Genomic DNA, 16986 nt, shown 5'->3' with positions numbered 1-16986 from the left:
GTACAATAATTGAATTGTTTAACTATAAGATCAGAAATATTCAAGGAGGAAAGTGAGGCCAGAATAGTTGATTGGCTGAGAAAACACAGAGAAATAGAGGAACAGGATATCATGGTGAGGGTAAAGAAGAGTAGTGAGGTAGACGGAAAGATGGAAACTTGAAAGATAATGATCAGAGGGCCAGCAAGAAGATGGAAAGATTGAGCTTGAGAAAAAATCTAGCATCTAGGAGGGTTTGTTAATGATAGTGTAAGCATACCAGAAGGCATAATGGAAGGAGAGGGCAGGGGAAATAAGCCTAGGAAGAGGGGTAGGTTTGGGCTAGATGGGAATAAAATTATGGAAAGAAGTAGTGGGAAGAACCATGCAGTAGGCACTTAATAAACTGCTTATTAATTGATTTTTGCCTCAATAGGTGGTAGCTCTAACTGTAAATCATAAGTAGTGGGGAAGTAGGATTGTGCTAGCACTAAAAAATATATGGTATTTGAAGTAACATTTGATTAGGAACCCCACCCTCCAAGATCAGGAGGTATTGACTCTTCAGACACTAGGGAGCTAGATAAGAAAATAGTCAAGAATCTGGCCAAGCATCTAGCTCAGTAAATGTCTAGTAAAAGATTCCTCAGGATTTGGGTTGAACCCGGGTAATGTAGGACTTGGTATCTGAAGTTTTGGTCTGGGACTTATATCATACTTTTCTATGTACATGTTACATCCTACCTGTCCCCGCAGTACAATGCAAACTTCTTGAGCACAGAGATTTTTGTTTCTGTCTTTGTATTTCTAAGCATAACAGAGTGCTTTGAACATAACAGATATTTAATTGTTATTCAAATTGAATTGAATTAACACACTATTCAGTCACTTAAGCTTTTATAAAAATAAAACACTTTATAACAAATTTCTGATTATTAGCATTTGCCAAAAAAAAAAAATTAAGCCAAGATATAGTATAGACGTTTTAATGAAATATAAATATCTCTTTGGAAATTAAATACTCTCTCCTACTAAACTTTCCACTATTATATAATAACATTGTTATATTCAATAACAATAGCTTGTACCTTTCCACAGCTTTTGCTGTTCTGCCCACTTTAACTAGACTTAGGGCCAGAGCTTCATGCCTTTAATTATGTGTCTATATTTTGTCAGAAATAGGGCCTTGAATGCCTTTGTAAAGTCTCCTGATAGTAATGGTTATGGACATTATGAATAGGATGAAGGACGACTTGGAAAACTTAGCAATCAGCCAGCCTGGGATGCTTAATCTAACTGTTTTCTTATTCCCCTCAAATGCTAAGAGGTTTTTTTTTCCCCAAAGAAATGTGAGCACATAGTTATTCCCATAAAACTTTTACATTAAGTCTTAAGGGTCAGTATAGTCTTAGTTAAGTGACTTTGGGTCTACAAATCCTTCTTTAGGCCGTACTCTAGACTTATACTATATACCTTCAACCCCTCAGATACCTTGATATCATAGAACATGCTCTAGCAGATGGTGATGTAGTGCTGATTGAAAACCTGGGAGAGTCGGTGGACCCTGTTCTAGGACCCCTGCTTGGAAGAGAAGTAATTAAAAAAGGAAGGTAAGTTTCAGAGGTGTTGTTGGCAACAGTGTCGCTCAGAGACGTCTCAAGATGTCTTGTCCTCCTAGAGGACAAGACCAACTCATATAGTAAAGTTACTTGGATATCTTCACTCATGTTGTAGTAATTTGGTGAGATTATAGACTCAATGGTGGTAAAAATGCATAGGGAAGATATTAATTTTGGTTCATTAGTAAAGAGGACCCTCCAAAGTATCCAAATTCCACCACCACTTCCACCACGAATTTATGGGTTATTTCTCCTCTTACCATCTTTTATAGATCCATTTATGGCTTCACAAGTGATCTGCCAACATGCATACTTCATCCAGTTCATTCTCTTAGAACAAGGGAAATCTTACTCTGTACCATTTTCTTTATTATTGGTTTGGTGCCCTATAGAAATGATGATGAATATGGGACAGAATCCAGAATCCAGTCAAGGCTTCTTTCTTTATTCTGGCCTTTTTATATCCATTTGTGACAACCATAGTCATAATGATGTGGCACCTTCATACTCCTACCTTAATCTGTTTGAGTATTTTCCATGTAGGCATCACCTGAGATATATGCTCATAAAAACCAAGAACTGCAGCATTTTTATCCTCTAACTTCAGGACCATAAAGGGAGTTTCTCAGTACCAAAGATGAATTCCTTATCCTCCATCTCAACACATTCCTACAGTTAGGAACTAATTATTTGTTGAACCTTCTATTATTGGAAGTATTCTAAATCAGGTGATATGGTCAGGTCTGGTTTCCTTTTAGGCATTGATCATCACATATTTGCCATCCCCACAGACATGTACAAACACACCAACACAGATGCCCATATCTGCTATGTAGATACCATGCCTTTTTTCAATCTGTAGAAGTTTATAATTCCAGCCATTCTTTCTTTGGGTCAAGGGCCACTGACCACTTTAACCCCAAGTGCTACCAGTGAGTCTAAGAATTGCCAGGGCAGGCCAAAGACATTAACAGTGAAGGAGAAAAATTATAGGAAGAAATAAAATTGAAGAAAATAGATATAGAAGATAAGTAAATGTACTTGACAAGGAATGGTAGTTGCCAATAACAGTTGTCTTGATATCATTCAAAGACTCCCTACCCCTGCTGTAAAGTCCCTAGATTATATGTTATTGATTGCTTGGTATGGTTTATTGGACTCCCTACTATATAAATATAAAATATAAAGTGGACCTGTTGTGCATCAAACAGGGTATGGAAGTCCTATGCCATCCTCAGTCATATCCCTTCAACATAGATAGACAGATAGATAGATAGATAGATAGATAGATAGATAGATAGATAGATAGATAAATAGTTGTCCTTTGCTCTTGAAGAGGACCAAAATGACATCACTATGTTAGAGTCAAGTTACAGTGTGTCCAACTATGGCTGATCAGACCAATATGAACTCAGAATGCTCTACCACAGGTCGGGCGCAAATAGTCCATATGAACACTTGGAGTGGATTCTTGAAATTTGTGCATCTCATGTTTCTTTTGAGTTACTTCAGTTCTGCTTTGCTTATAAAACATAGCATCTTCTCTGATGGGGGCACTCCATGATGGGCAGTACTGTGCCAGTGTCTCCAATGTCATGCAATTAATTCCAAAGTTAAGAGATATCTTACGAGTATCTTTTTATTGCTTTTTCTGACCACCATGTGATCACTTGCTCCATGTGAGTTTTCCATAAAATAATCTTTTAGAAAAGCATATGTTTGGCATTTGACTTTCAACCAATGCTGTGCCCATAAATGACCAAAACACCATACCCTCCTCCTCCATTACTGACTTTAGGGTGCATAAAGATACCAAGGTTCAATCCTGACATGCCAGGGTGGGTAAGGCAGTGCTCCCAGGAAGTGTCAGTCAGTAGAAGGTGCCATTACAGTGATCAGAAAGTTCTGTGATGCTACAGAAACACATTTGGCAGCACCAAGATCCCAAACCAGCTTCAAACGTGTTATCCAAATATGATGAGATGATATCTAAAAACATAAAATTGAGGGAGAAAGAGAAATGCCTTGGAAGAGGTAGAATGGAGTTAATTATCTCACATAAAAGAGGTGCAAAAGAACTTTTACAGTGGAGTGAAAAGTAAGAGAAGTGGAGGGAGTGCTTGAACCTTACTCTAATTAGAATTGGCTCAAAGAAGATAACACCTAGTTAGGCATAGAAATCTATCTTACCCTACAGGAAAGTAAGAGGGGAAAGGGATAAGAGAGGGTAGATTGGAGGAGGCAGTAGTTAGAAGCAAAATGCTTTCAAGGAAGGACAGGATGAAAAGAGAGAGAGTAGGATAAACAGGAGGAAAAATAGGATGGAGGGAAATACATAGCAATTGTAACTGTGAAAATATTTTACAGCAAGTTTCTCTGATAAAGACTTCTCAAATATATACAGAATTGAGTCAAATGTATGAAAATAAGAGTCAATGTCCAGTTGATAAATGGTCAAAGGATATCAACAGGCAGTTTTCAGATGAAGTAATCAAAGCTATCTGTAGTCATATGAAAAAATGCTCTAAATCACTATTGATTAGAGAAATGCAAGTTAAAGCAATTCTGAGGTACCACCTTACACCTATCAGATTGGCTAATATGATAGAAAAGGAAAATTACAAATATTGGAGGAGATGTAGGAAAGTTGAGACACTAATGCATGGTGGGTGGAGTTGTGAACTGATTCAACCATTCTGGAGAGCAATTTGGAGCTATGCCCAAAGGGTCATAAAACCATGCGTATCTCTTGACCCAACAATACTTCTATTAGGTCTCTATACAAAAAGAGACCTTTTTTTTTCAAAAGGAAAAGGGCTTATATGTACACAAATATTTATAGCAATTCTTCTTCTGGTGGCAAATAATTGGAAATTGAGGGGATGCCCATCAATTGGAGACTGGCTGAACATGTTGTGATATATGATTATGATGGAAGATTATTGTACTGTAAGAAATGATGAGCAGGATGGTCTCAGAAAATCCTGAAAAGATTTACGTGAACTGATGCAAAGTGAAATGAGCAGAAATAGGAAATCATTGTGCACAGTAACAACAATATTATGCAGTGATCACCTGTAAATGACTTACTATTCTCAGCAATACAATGATCCAAAACAATCTTGAAGAATTTATGATAAAAAAAAATGTTATCCATCTCCAAAGAAAGAACTGATGGAGTCTGAATGCAAATCGAAGTATACTTTTATTTAACTTCCATTATTTTTCTTGGGTTTTTTATCTGTTTTCTTTTACAAAATGACTAATATGGAAATATGTTTTACATGACTGAACATATATAACCTATATCTAATTGCTTGCCTTCTAAATGAGAGGTAAGGAGAGGGAGGGAGAGAATTTGGAACTCAAAATTTTTTAAATGAGTGTTAAAAATTGTTTTTACATGTAATTGGGGAAAAAATAAAATATATATTTGAAAAGTTTTAAGTATTCTCCATTCAAATAATCCATTTATGTTCCAGGTTCATTAAAATTGGAGACAAGGAATGTGAATATAATCCCAGATTCCGCCTTATTCTTCAGACCAAGCTTGCCAATCCCCATTATCAGCCTGAGCTCCAAGCCCAGGCAACTCTTATCAACTTCACTGTGACTAGAGATGGCTTAGAGGACCAGCTTCTGGCAGCAGTGGTCAGCATGGAGAGGCCAGACTTGGAGGAATTAAGAGTGAGTAGGTTACAGATGGAGTTGCATTTTGGAAAGAAAACCAGGCTTTTTGGCCTAAAGAGACTAAAGTATAGAAAATATTTATTGTCCTAGCTATGTGGCTGCCAACAAAATTAGACTGCTGTCATTTCAATGAAAAGTTTAGCAGAGAATCTGTCATGGAGATGACCATGAGTACAGTACCAGAAAAGCCGGGAAAAGCTCCAGTTCTAAATAGCTGAAAGTGGAAAGACTAGCCTTGCCTAAAAGTTGGGAAACTAAGATGGTAGAGTAAAAGGGAAAATAAGAGCTGAACTCTGCCCCAGACGTCCTTTACAAAGATCTACAAAACACACTGTACTGAGTCCTGATCAGTCCTGATCCAAGAAAAAAATCACAGTAAGTCATTTTTCCAGCCCCAGTCAGCAAAGGAATTCAGACATAAAGGTCTATGGACACTAAGGAAGGAGTCTTGGCTAGGGCATATTGTACAAGAGCATTCTATTTCACAGGACCCAGGCTATACCCAAATGGCAAGAAGTAATCCCAAATCCAATTGAGGGGGAATATCCCAAACCTGTGCCCTGTGGGAACAGAGACTAACTGAAATATATGTACACAAATACACAATATGTATACAAACACTACCCAGTCCCAGGTGAAAGATCCTGGGAGGAGTAAAGACAAGACCTGCACCTAGAGGTGGTATCCCAAGATAAGGAGTGATCCTGGGCTCTAGGCTGTGTACTGTTAGAAATAAGTTAAAAGCAAGCAGTGACTATGTGACTGTGATTCCAGGAGTAGAGCAGGGTCTCTTGTCCAAACTCCCCCCAAGTATGAAGACTACAATGGAATAGATAGGGCAGGAATCCCAGACCAAAGGGAAGCCTACAGTTCTACTATTCTGATCCTGCAGGACTTTCTAGTTTGTTAATAGTGGCTGAGTTCAATAGCTGTCTACTAGAACTTCCAACCAGGAATATACAATACAACTCAAGTCAGAAGCATTTAGACCTCATACCAAGAGGGCAGTGAGCAGATTTTGCCCTAGGTCACACCACTTTGGGAGTACTGAAAGCTTGTAGGTCCTCAGCCTGAGCTGTCCCTGCAGTCCTGGAATAACATAGCATTCAATAGTACAAAAGTGCGTGGAGCCCAGTCCTAACTAAAATCCAATGAACATTAACGCACTGTGGGTGGAACTATAGACTATCTCAGATGTTCTGGAAAGTAATTTGGAACTATTTCAGTAAAAAGCTATTAAACTATCTATATCCTTTGAACCAGTAATGCCACTACTAGATCTGTACCCAAAAAAAATCAAGGAAAAAGGAAAAAATACAATATGTACAAAAATATTTAACAGCTTTTTTTTGGTGACAAAAAATTGAAAACTATTAATGGGAGAATGAACAGGTTATGCTATGCAAATGTGATGGAATACTGTTGTACTATAAGAAATTATGAAGGAGACAGTTTCAGAAAAGCCTAGAGATTTATATGAACTTTTGCAAAGTGATATGAGCAGAACCAGGATTACAATTTAAAAAATAGCAACAATATTGTACCAGTCTTAGGAACTCAGATCAACACAATGCCCAACCACAGTTCCCAAGGACTCCTGATGAATGTTAACATACTGCCCACCTCTTAACAGAGGTGATGGACTCAACATGTAGATTAAGACATAGAGATTTTTGGACATATTCTATACAGAAATTGTTTTGCATCACTACATATGTTTATAAAAGGAGGTTTGTTTTTTCTTGCTTTCTTAATATGGGGGAAAGAGTTGGGGAGAGAGATAGAGGGGTGAGAGAGTTTCTTTTGAAAATGTCAAGACTTATCTGAAGATTAAAGGTAGAAGAGGACAGATATAGTACTCAAAGATCAGCTTGATTTTGTTAGTCTGGGCCAAAAGTTGGAGCAAAACTGGACATAACTTCTCTAAGTAGTTAGAAAAAGGACCATTTCAGAGAAATCTGAGAAGACTTGTATGAATTGATTCGGAGTAGAACCAGAAGAAATATTTATACTATAAAAAAATTATAAAAACAAACAATTTTGAAGGGCTTCAGAAATATGTTAAATACAATGAGGAACCACAACTCCAGAAGACTAATAATGAAGGATGCTACCTACCTCCCAGCAGAAAGGTAATGGACACAGACTGCAGAATGAGACTTTTTTTGGACATGGGCAAAGTGGGAATGTGTTTTGCTCAAATATGCATATTTGTTCCAATGATTTTTTTTCCTTTCATTTTAATTTTCAGTGGGGACTGGAAGGGAGAGAAAATAGAATTTTGTTAATTAAAAAAATTTTAAATAAACTAGGCTCTCCCACATTTTAGGAATTGTCTTTTTTCTTTCTTCTTTTTTTCATTGCTTTTGAAAATGATTAAATAACAAACTGTGATCTCAGAGAAGTTAGAAAGGAAGACAGTCACTGCATATAGGTAGCAAAGCTAAGAATCCATTCACTAGTCCTGGTGTCATACTTTAAGTGACAAAGCAGCTTGCTAGAATTAAAGAAACACTGGACTTGGAGTCAAATACAGGTTCAAAGCCTGGCTCTGATGCATATTAGCTCTGTGATCTTTGATAAGTCATGGGATCATGGGATTATAGATTGAGAGCAAGATGTAACTTCCAAGATCACGTAGTCTAATCCCCTCATTTTTCAGATATAAAACTGACCTTGGGCTCAGAAAAGTTGAGATATCAACCCAAGACCTCTGACTCCCATTTCACCTTTGTGAAAGATAAAATTCTATGAGTTTTGCTTTCTATAAAATGAGAATAATGATCTTTGTGCAACCTGCCTTTCAGAATTATGAGGAAGTCTATCTTAAATAATAAAATTATTTGAAATGTTAACTATTTATTAATGTCAGCTTCTTAGAGGTAAAAACTGTTTAATTTTTTCATCTTTGTATCCAAAGATTTATCAGAGTAAAAGAGAATTCAATTAATAATCAAAGCAAATGTCCTCAAGACAGATAGTTGGCATAGTTGATAGAGCACTGGAGCTGGAGTTAGGAAGACCTGATTCAAATCTGGCCTCAAATACTTAATAATTATGAGACGCTGGGCAATCACTTAATCTCTGTACCTGAGTTTCCCCAACTGTAAAATGAGTTGTAGAAGGAAAAGGCAATCCACTCCAATATCTTTGCGAAGAAATCCCAAATGGGGTCATGAAGAATCAGACACAACTGAAACAACTGAACAACAACAACAAAATAAGAATAATAATGATATCTACCTCCCAGAGTTGTTGTGGGGATCAAATGAGATAACATTTGTGAAGTGCTTAGCATAGTGCCTGGCACATAGTAAGGAAAATGCTTATTTCTTTCCTTTCTTCCTTCCTATTTCCCAATAAAGAGATAACAGAATCAAGATGTAGAATGAAATATATGTTTTTGAACATGGACAATGTGGGAATTTTCTTTCTTGACTGTGTGTATTCATTACAAGGATTTTGTTTTTCTTTGTTTCTTTGTGAGAAGGTTGAGTGCAAAGAGGTGGGAGGAAGGGAAAATAAACGCATATTAACTGAAAACAATCAATTAAAAATCATATTGGTGAAGCTGTTGCCTTCTGCAAGAAGGTCATTCTTATAGACTAAGGGTAAAATCATAGGCTAGGAGATTCAGAAAAGGTTAGCTGATGACTTTACACTACCATATTATCCTTTCACTGTGGAACTAAAAATCTGACAAGAAACATTAGGTGAGAATTTTTCATATACCAAAAGTTCTGGACTTGTAATTGTCTTCATCTCATTTTAACCTTTGCAGTCAGATCTGACAAAGCAACAGAATATGTTCAAGATCACCCTGAAAACCTTGGAAGACAACTTGCTGTCTCACCTCTCCTCTGCATCTGGGAACTTCCTGGGAGATACGGCCTTAGTAGAAAACTTAGAGATCACCAAACAGACAGCTGCAGAAATTCAGAAAAAGGTAAAAATTCACTGGCAAAAAAGAAGTCTTGGAGAATAGATCACCCTATCTTTGCCTAATCCCAATCCCAATATTTATTTTCATGGAAACTTAACCTTCTCCTTTTTTCCAACCAGGGCTGGTTCAGCCTTCTTTATGATACCATTCTTCTAGGAGATCACGATATTGGTTCTGGACCTAGTGTGGACACACAGTCAGCTTTAGCCCTACTGCAGCTCAGAACTCCAGAATTCAAATCATACACTAACCTTAGCCTCCCCCAGCACCAGGGACCACAGCACTGTGCTACCGTGCCCAGCCTGATTTTTTTTAAAGTTCCCAAAATGCTTTGTGTTTATTAGCACAGCTGAGCCTCCCAAAAAACTGTGGGGTATTTGAGGTATTATTATCCACATTTTATTTTTTCCCTTTCACATTTACTTTTTCTATAATTAATTTATTTATTTTTAGTTTTCAAAGTTCACTTCCATAAGATTTTGAGTTTTAAATTTTCTCCCCTTCTTCTCTTCCTCCTTCCCCAAGATGGCATGCAATCTGATGTAGGCTCTACTTATATATTCATATTAAGCATATTTTCCCATTAGTCATGATGTAAAGAACAATTAGAACTAATGGGAAGAACCATGAGAATAAAGCAATAAAACAAAACAACAAAAGACAAGGAAAGCAAATAGTATGTTTCCATCTGCATTCAGACTCCATAGTTCTTTCTTTGGATATGGATAGCCATTTCCATCATGAGTCTTTTAGAGTTGACTCAGATCCTTGCATTGCTGAGAAGAGTTAAGTCTATCAAAGTCAGTCATCACACAATGTGGCTGTTCCTGTATACAGTGTTCTCCTAGTTCTGCAATTTTGCTAAAGTTGTTTATTATTCCAAGTAATTTTTTACTTGACTCTCTAGGATTCTCTAAGTATATCATCATATCATCTGCAAAGAGTGATAGCTTTGTTTCTTCTTCACCAATTCTGATACCTTCAATTTCTTTTTCTTCTCTTATTGCTAAAGCTAATGTTTCCAGTATGATATTGAACAACAGTGGTGATAATGGACATCCTTGTTTCACCCCCAATCTTATTGGAAATGCTTCTAGCTTATCCCCTTTACATATAATGCTTGCTAATGGTTTTTGATAGATGCTACTTATCATTTTAAGGAATACTCCATTTATTCCTATGCTCTCTAGTGTTTTTAACAGGAATGGGTATTGCATTTTGTCAAAAGCTTTTTCTGCATCTGTTGAGATGATCATGTGGTTTCTGTTAGTTTTGTTGTTGATACGATCAATTATGCTAATAGTTTTCCTAATATTGAACCAGCCCTGCACTCCTGGTATAAATCCTACCTGGTCATAATGTATTATTCTTGTGATAAGTTGCTGTAATCTATTTGCTAATATTTTCTTTAGAATTTTTGCATCTATAGGGAATTTGGTCTATAAATTTCTTTCTCTGTTTTGACTCTTCCTCGCTTAGCACTATATTTGTATCATAAAAAGAATTTGATAAGATTCCCACATCACCTATTTTCCCAAATAGTCTATATAGTATTGGAATTAATTTTTCTTTAAATGTTTGATAGAATTTGCTAAATCTTTCTGGCCCTGGAGATTTTTTCCTACAGAGTTCATCAATGGCTTGTTCAATTTCTTTTTCTGAGATGGGGTTATTTAAGTATTTGCTTCCTCTTTTGTTAATCTGGGCAATTTATATTTTTGTAAATATTCATCCATTTCACTAATATTGTCAAATTTATTGGCATATAGTTGGGCAAAATAGTTCCTAATTGTTGTTTTGATTTCCACTTTCTTGGTGGTGGATTCACCCTTTTCATTTTTGATACTGGTAATTTGGTTTTCTTCTTTCTTTTTTTAAAATTAAATTAAGCAAAGATTTATCTATTTTATTGTTTTTTTTTTCACAAAGCCAGCTCTTAGTTTTATTTATTAGCTCAATATTTTTCTTAATTTCAGTTTTATTAATTTTTCCTTCGGTTTTCAGAATTTCTAATTTGGTGTTTAATTGAAGATTTTTAATTTGTTCTTTTTCTGGTTTTTTTAGTTGTATGCCCAATTCATTGATCTCTTCTTTCTCTATTTTATTCATGTAAGCATTTAGAATTATAAAACTTCCCCTAAGAACTGCTTTTGCTGCATCTCATAAGTTTTGGTATGTTGTCTCATTATTGCCATTCTCTTGGATGAAGTTATTGATTGTTTCTATGATTTGTTGCTTGACCCATTTATTTTTTAGGATTAGATTATTTAGTTTCCAATTATTTTTTATTCTGTCTTTCCATGGCCCTTTATTACATATAATTTTTATTGCATCATGATGTGAAAAGTATGCAATTAATATTTCTGCCTTTCTGCATTGGATTGTGAAGTTTTTATGCCCTAGCACACGGTCAACTTTTATGTATGTACCATGTACCACCAAGAAAATGGTATATTCCTTTCTATCCCCATTCAGTTTTCTCCAGAGGTCTATCATAACTAACTTTTCTAATATTCTATTCACCTCCTTTACTTCTTTCTTGTTTATTTTGTGGTTAGATTTATCTAGTTCAGAGAGAGAGAGGTTGAGGTCCCCCACTAGTATAGTTTTGCTGTCTGTTTCTTCCTGTAACTCCCTGAACTTCTCCTCTTAGAATGTGGGTGCTATACCATTTGGTGCATATACGTTTAGTAATGATATTACTTCATTATCTATGGTGCCTTTTAGCAAATTGTAGTTTTCTTCTTTATCTCTTTTGATAAGATCTATTTTTGCTTTTACTTTGTCTGAGATCAGGATTGCTATCTCTGCTTTTTTTACTTCAGCTGAAACATAGTATATTCTACTCCAGCCTTTTACCTTTACCCTATGCGTGCTACTCTGTTTCGAATGTGTTTTTTGTGAACAACATATTGTGAGATTATGTTTTTTAATCCATTCTGCTGTCCAATTCCATTTTATGGGAGAGTTCATCCCATTCACATTCACAGTTATAATTACTATCTGTGTCTTATTCACCATCCTATTTTCCCTCTGTTTATGTGTTGCTTTCTCCTTTCTCCCTTCCCCTCTTCACTAGTGTTTTGCTTTTGACCACCTTCTCCCTCAGTCCTGCCTCCCTTCTATTAGCCCCCTCCCTTTTCTTTCCCTTTTCCATCCTACTGACTATAGGGCAAGTTAGATTTCTATACCTAACTGATTATGTTATTCCCTTCTTCAATCAAATCTGATGAGAGTAAGGTTCAAACAATGCTCATCCCCTTCCCTTCTTTCCCTCTACTGTAATAGGTTTTTGTGCCTTTTCCTGTAACTGTAAATTACCTTTGTCTCCTTCCTCCTTTTCTTTTCTCTCAGTACATTTCCTTAGGTCATATTAATCCACTTACTTGGATCCATTAAACCCACTTGATTAGATTTTTTTTTATCATTCCATCAAAATCAACTTATACCCCCCCATGTATACCCCATTAACATGGTGTAATAACAATACAGTTCTCAAGAGTTACAAGTGTCATCTTCCTTTGAAGGGATGTAAACAGTTTGCCCTTATTAATAATGTGTTGTTGTTTCTTTCTCTCTCATTTACCTTTTTATGTCTCTCTTGAGTCTTGTATTTGAAGATCAAATTTTCTGTTGTGCTCTGGTCTTTTTATTAGGAAGGTTTGGAAGCCCCCCTATTTCATTGAATATCTGTCTCCTCCCCTGAAAGATAATGCTCATTTTTGCTGGACAGTTGATCCTTGGTTGTAATCCAAACTCGTTTGCCTTATGGAATATTGTATTCCATTCTCTCTGATGTTTTAAGGTAGAAGCTGCAAGATCCTGTGGATTCCATGATATTTAAATTGTTTCTTTCCAGCTGCTTGCAGTATTTTCTCTTTGACCTGGTAATTTTGGAATTTGGCTACAATATTCCTTGGCATTTTCAATTTGGAATCTGTTTCAGGAGGTGAACAGTGGATTCTTTCTATGGCTATTTTACCCTCTGGTTCCAGGACCTCAAGGCAGTTTTCTTCGATGATTTCCTGAAAGATGCTGTCCAGGCTCTTTTTTTCATCATGATTTTCAGGTAGACCAATAACTTTTAAATTATCTCTCCTGGATCAATTTTCCAGGTCAGTTGTTTTACCAATGAGGTATTTTACATTGTCTTCCCTTTTTTCATTCTTTTGTTCCTGTTTGACTGATTCTTGATCTCTCATAGAGTGATTAGCTTCCACTTTCCCCATTCTAATTTTTAATGAATAGTTTTCTTCTTTTAGGTTTTGTACCTCCTTTTCCATTTGACCATTTTACTTTTTAAGGAGTTCTTCTCTTCAGTGAGTTTTTGTGCCTCCTTTTTCATTTGGCCAATTCTATTAAGTTGTTTTCTTCAGTGTGCTTTTTTTTCCATTTGGCCAATTGTAGCTTTTAAGGACTTGTTTTCTACAGTTAGTTTTTGTCTTTCCTTTTCCAATCTATTGACTTTCTCTTGCATAACTCTCATTTCTTTTCCCAATTTTTCTTCTGCTTCTCTTATTTAACTTTTAAAATCTTCTTGAGCTCTTCCAAGAAGGTTTTTCGGGCTTGAGACCAGTTCGTATTCCTCTTTGAGGTTTCAGATGTGGGTATATTGACAGTGTTGTCTTCTTCTGGATTTGTGCCTTGATCTTCTCTGTCCCCATAACAAGAATCTATGGTCATTGTCCATTTCTTCTTTTTGCTCATGGTGTTTGCCTATTTCTTGGCTTAAAAAAAAATTGAGCTCTCCTTCTAGAGTGCAGGGGTCACTTACCCAAGCTTCTTCTCCTGCTCACTCAAGCCTTACACTCAATGTTTGGCTCCTGCTCACCTGGGGCCTCGCACAGGGAGGTTTTGCTGCTGAAGGATGTCTGTCAGTCTGGAGCCTTGCGTCCTGGAATTGTGCTTCCCAGAGTTGTGCTCAGGCACTAGGTGATTTGGCTGCTGCAGAATGTTGTTGCCCATGGTGGTTTTCCAAGCTGATATCTCCTGGTACCCCTGCCTGTACTGAGGATCTTGGGGGTAGGGGGAGGGGGTGTCCTGGTGTTGGCACTTGCCTGCTCCACCAGCCTGGGTATCAGGACCTCCCCCTGGTATGTTTCAGGTGGGGATTGCCACTGGCTTGCTGGGACACCTCTCATCCTGTACTATTCCCATTCCCCCCAGAGCGAGAGGGGCCTTTCCCATTAATCCTTCAAGCTTCCTGGGCTACAAGACTACTGTGCCTTGTCGTTCTGCCGGCTCAGCTGTTCCAGGGTTTTTCCTGGGTCAATATTTTCTGGGCTTTCAGAGGTCAATAAGGGAGGGGGAGAGCGACTTACTTCTTACTCTGCCATCTTGGCTCCTGGAAGTGGAACTCCTCTGATTTTTTTTAAAGGGTCAGGAGGCTAAATAGATTTTCTGTGCAGCCAAGCTCATAGCAACTGAGATATTCATTCTTCTGCACATTTATTACATTATGTCCAAGCCTTTTTTGCCTCACACCTATCCTTCTGTGCCCCTACTCTTTGACCTACAAGGCCTATTGAAATCTATACATCCTTTGAAACACAGCTCAAATGCCATCTTCTCCATGAAAACTTTCCTAATCCCTTTTAAGCAATAATGAGCATTCTACTCCCAGAACACCCCTAATTCTTTGCTTATATCACCCAAGGACAATTATATCCATTATTTTGTATCATACTTATTTACATATAAGTCACTTCCCCCTATTAGAGTGGATGCTTCATAAGAATAAGGGCCTTATGTTATCTGAAGTTTGTATCTCCACCAATATATAGCTCATGACCTGTATCATCTGTGTTTAATATACATTGGTTGAATTAAATTGTTAAAATATTAAGTGCACATCCAATGCTGTGCCAGCTCTTTTTCTCTTTCTTTTTTCTTTCTTTCTTTGTTCCTTCCTTCCTTTCTTCTTTTCTTTCTTCCTTTCCTCCTTGAGCTTACCATATACATTTAGGAGTCACCTTCCTAGAGATCATGATTATATCTATGGGAGTTTATGAAATATCATGAGAGTGCAGAGAATATAAGGGAAGAGAGCCTAGCACAGAGTCCTATGATACCTTTTTACTAAAGCAGCAGGATATGGATGACAGTATAGCAAAGGGGACTAAAGAGGAATGGTCAGACAATTAGAAAGAGACAGGAGGTCATTAGCAATGACCACAGCTTCATACAGATAAAACAGATTAAAGAATGAAAAGAGCCATTGAATTTAATAATTAAGAGGTCAATGGTAGCCTTGGAAAGTGATGGGGTCAATAAGCAGAGTATAGGAGGTTAAGAAATTAACGTGATGTGAGAAAGTTAAGGCAATGCATATAGATTTGTTTTGTTTTTCACCCTGATGGGTTGAAGGGATAGGGAAGGGTCTTGGGGGGGATGGGGGGGATTTGGACATGTTTATAGACAGAAAAAAAGGAGAAAATGTCTAAAGAGAAAGTGAAGATTAGAAAGAAAAAAAAGAATGACAGAAGGGGCAGTTTCCCAGAAGAGCTAGAAAGGGATAGGATCAAGAGTGGTTGGTCTTGGCAAGAAGAATCACCTTTCCCCCATAGACAGAAGCAAAGGAGGGGAAAGAGTGTGGAAATGCTGTTAAAGATATCAAAAGGGTGTAATTGGAAAGAAGAGAACTCCTAGAGGGTAGATGCAATTTAATACATATCAGCCACATGAAAAATTTTGAAAAAAAAACTTTTGTGAAACAATAAGCAGTGAAGACACCAGAAACTGAAGTCCAATGTACAGACTGGTTACAGCTTTATAAAGTAAAATGAAGACATGAAAAGAGAAGCAGTATGGTATGATGACTAGAAAGCTGATCTCAGAGTAAAGAAGACCTGGGGTCAGGTCCTCCTCTGACATATACTAGTTATGTGACCATTCAGGTGTTCACTACATATATTATTGTGTTTAAGAATCCCTTAGAAGAAATGGAGTAGCCCTCATAGGTGAGAAAAGCAGTACTGGGGTATAATCTCAAAAATGACACAATGATATCTGTTTGAATTTAAGACAAACCTTTCAACATCACAGTAACTCAAGTTTATGCTCCAACCACTGATGCTGAAGAGGCCAAAATTGATCAGTTCTATGAAAACTTCCAATATCTTCTAGAAATAACACCAAATTCATTCATCATAGGAATTTGTCTGCTAAATTAGGAAATCAAAAGATAATTGGAATAATAGGCAAATTTGGCCTTAGAGTACAAAATGAAGCAAGGCAGAGATTAATAGAGTTTTGTCAAGATAACTCATTGGTCATAGCAAACACTCTCTTTCAGCAACCCAAAGGATACTCTACACATGGACATGATCAGATGGTCAATATAGAAATCAGATTGATTATATACTTTGCAGCCAAATGTGGAAAAACTCCATACAGTCAGTTAAAACAAGACCTGGAGCTGACCGTGGCTCAGATTATGATATTCTTACTGCAAAATTCACACTGAAATTGAAGAAAATAGGGAAAACCATCAGACCATGTAGGTATGACCTAATTAACATCCCTTGTGACTATGAAGTGGCAGTAATAAATAGAAATAAGGAATTAGATCTGGTAGAAAGAGGGCCTGAAGAACTATGGACAATGGTTCACAATATTATATAGGAAACAGCAACAAAAAACATTCCAAAGAAAAAAAGAGCAAGAAAGCAAAATGCTTTACAAATAGCTGAGGAAAGAAGGAAGGGAAAAGAAGAAAGGGAAAGATATACCCAAACTGAATACAGAATTTCAGAG

The 16986-nt window shown here is 36.9% G+C and overlaps 1 protein-coding gene across 1 annotated transcript in view; it reads left to right on the top strand.

Annotated features, from left to right (window-relative positions):
- The window catches only part of DNAH9 (dynein axonemal heavy chain 9), a 458278-nt gene that overhangs the window by 338146 nt on the left and 103146 nt on the right, over window positions 1-16986 (top strand). Inside the window, 3 exon segments of the mRNA XM_020965915.2 lie at window positions 1467-1589; window positions 5081-5285; window positions 9070-9234. Of these exon segments, the coding sequence (XP_020821574.1) occupies window positions 1467-1589; window positions 5081-5285; window positions 9070-9234 (493 nt within the window).

This window comes from Phascolarctos cinereus, unplaced genomic scaffold (assembly GCF_003287225.1).
Source record: "Phascolarctos cinereus isolate Bilbo 61053 unplaced genomic scaffold, phaCin_HiC Scaffold_5;HRSCAF=322, whole genome shotgun sequence".
Lineage (NCBI taxonomy): Eukaryota > Metazoa > Chordata > Mammalia > Diprotodontia > Phascolarctidae > Phascolarctos > Phascolarctos cinereus.
The sequence above is the reverse complement of the archived record's forward strand: the minus strand, read 5'-3'. Positions and strand labels throughout refer to the sequence as shown.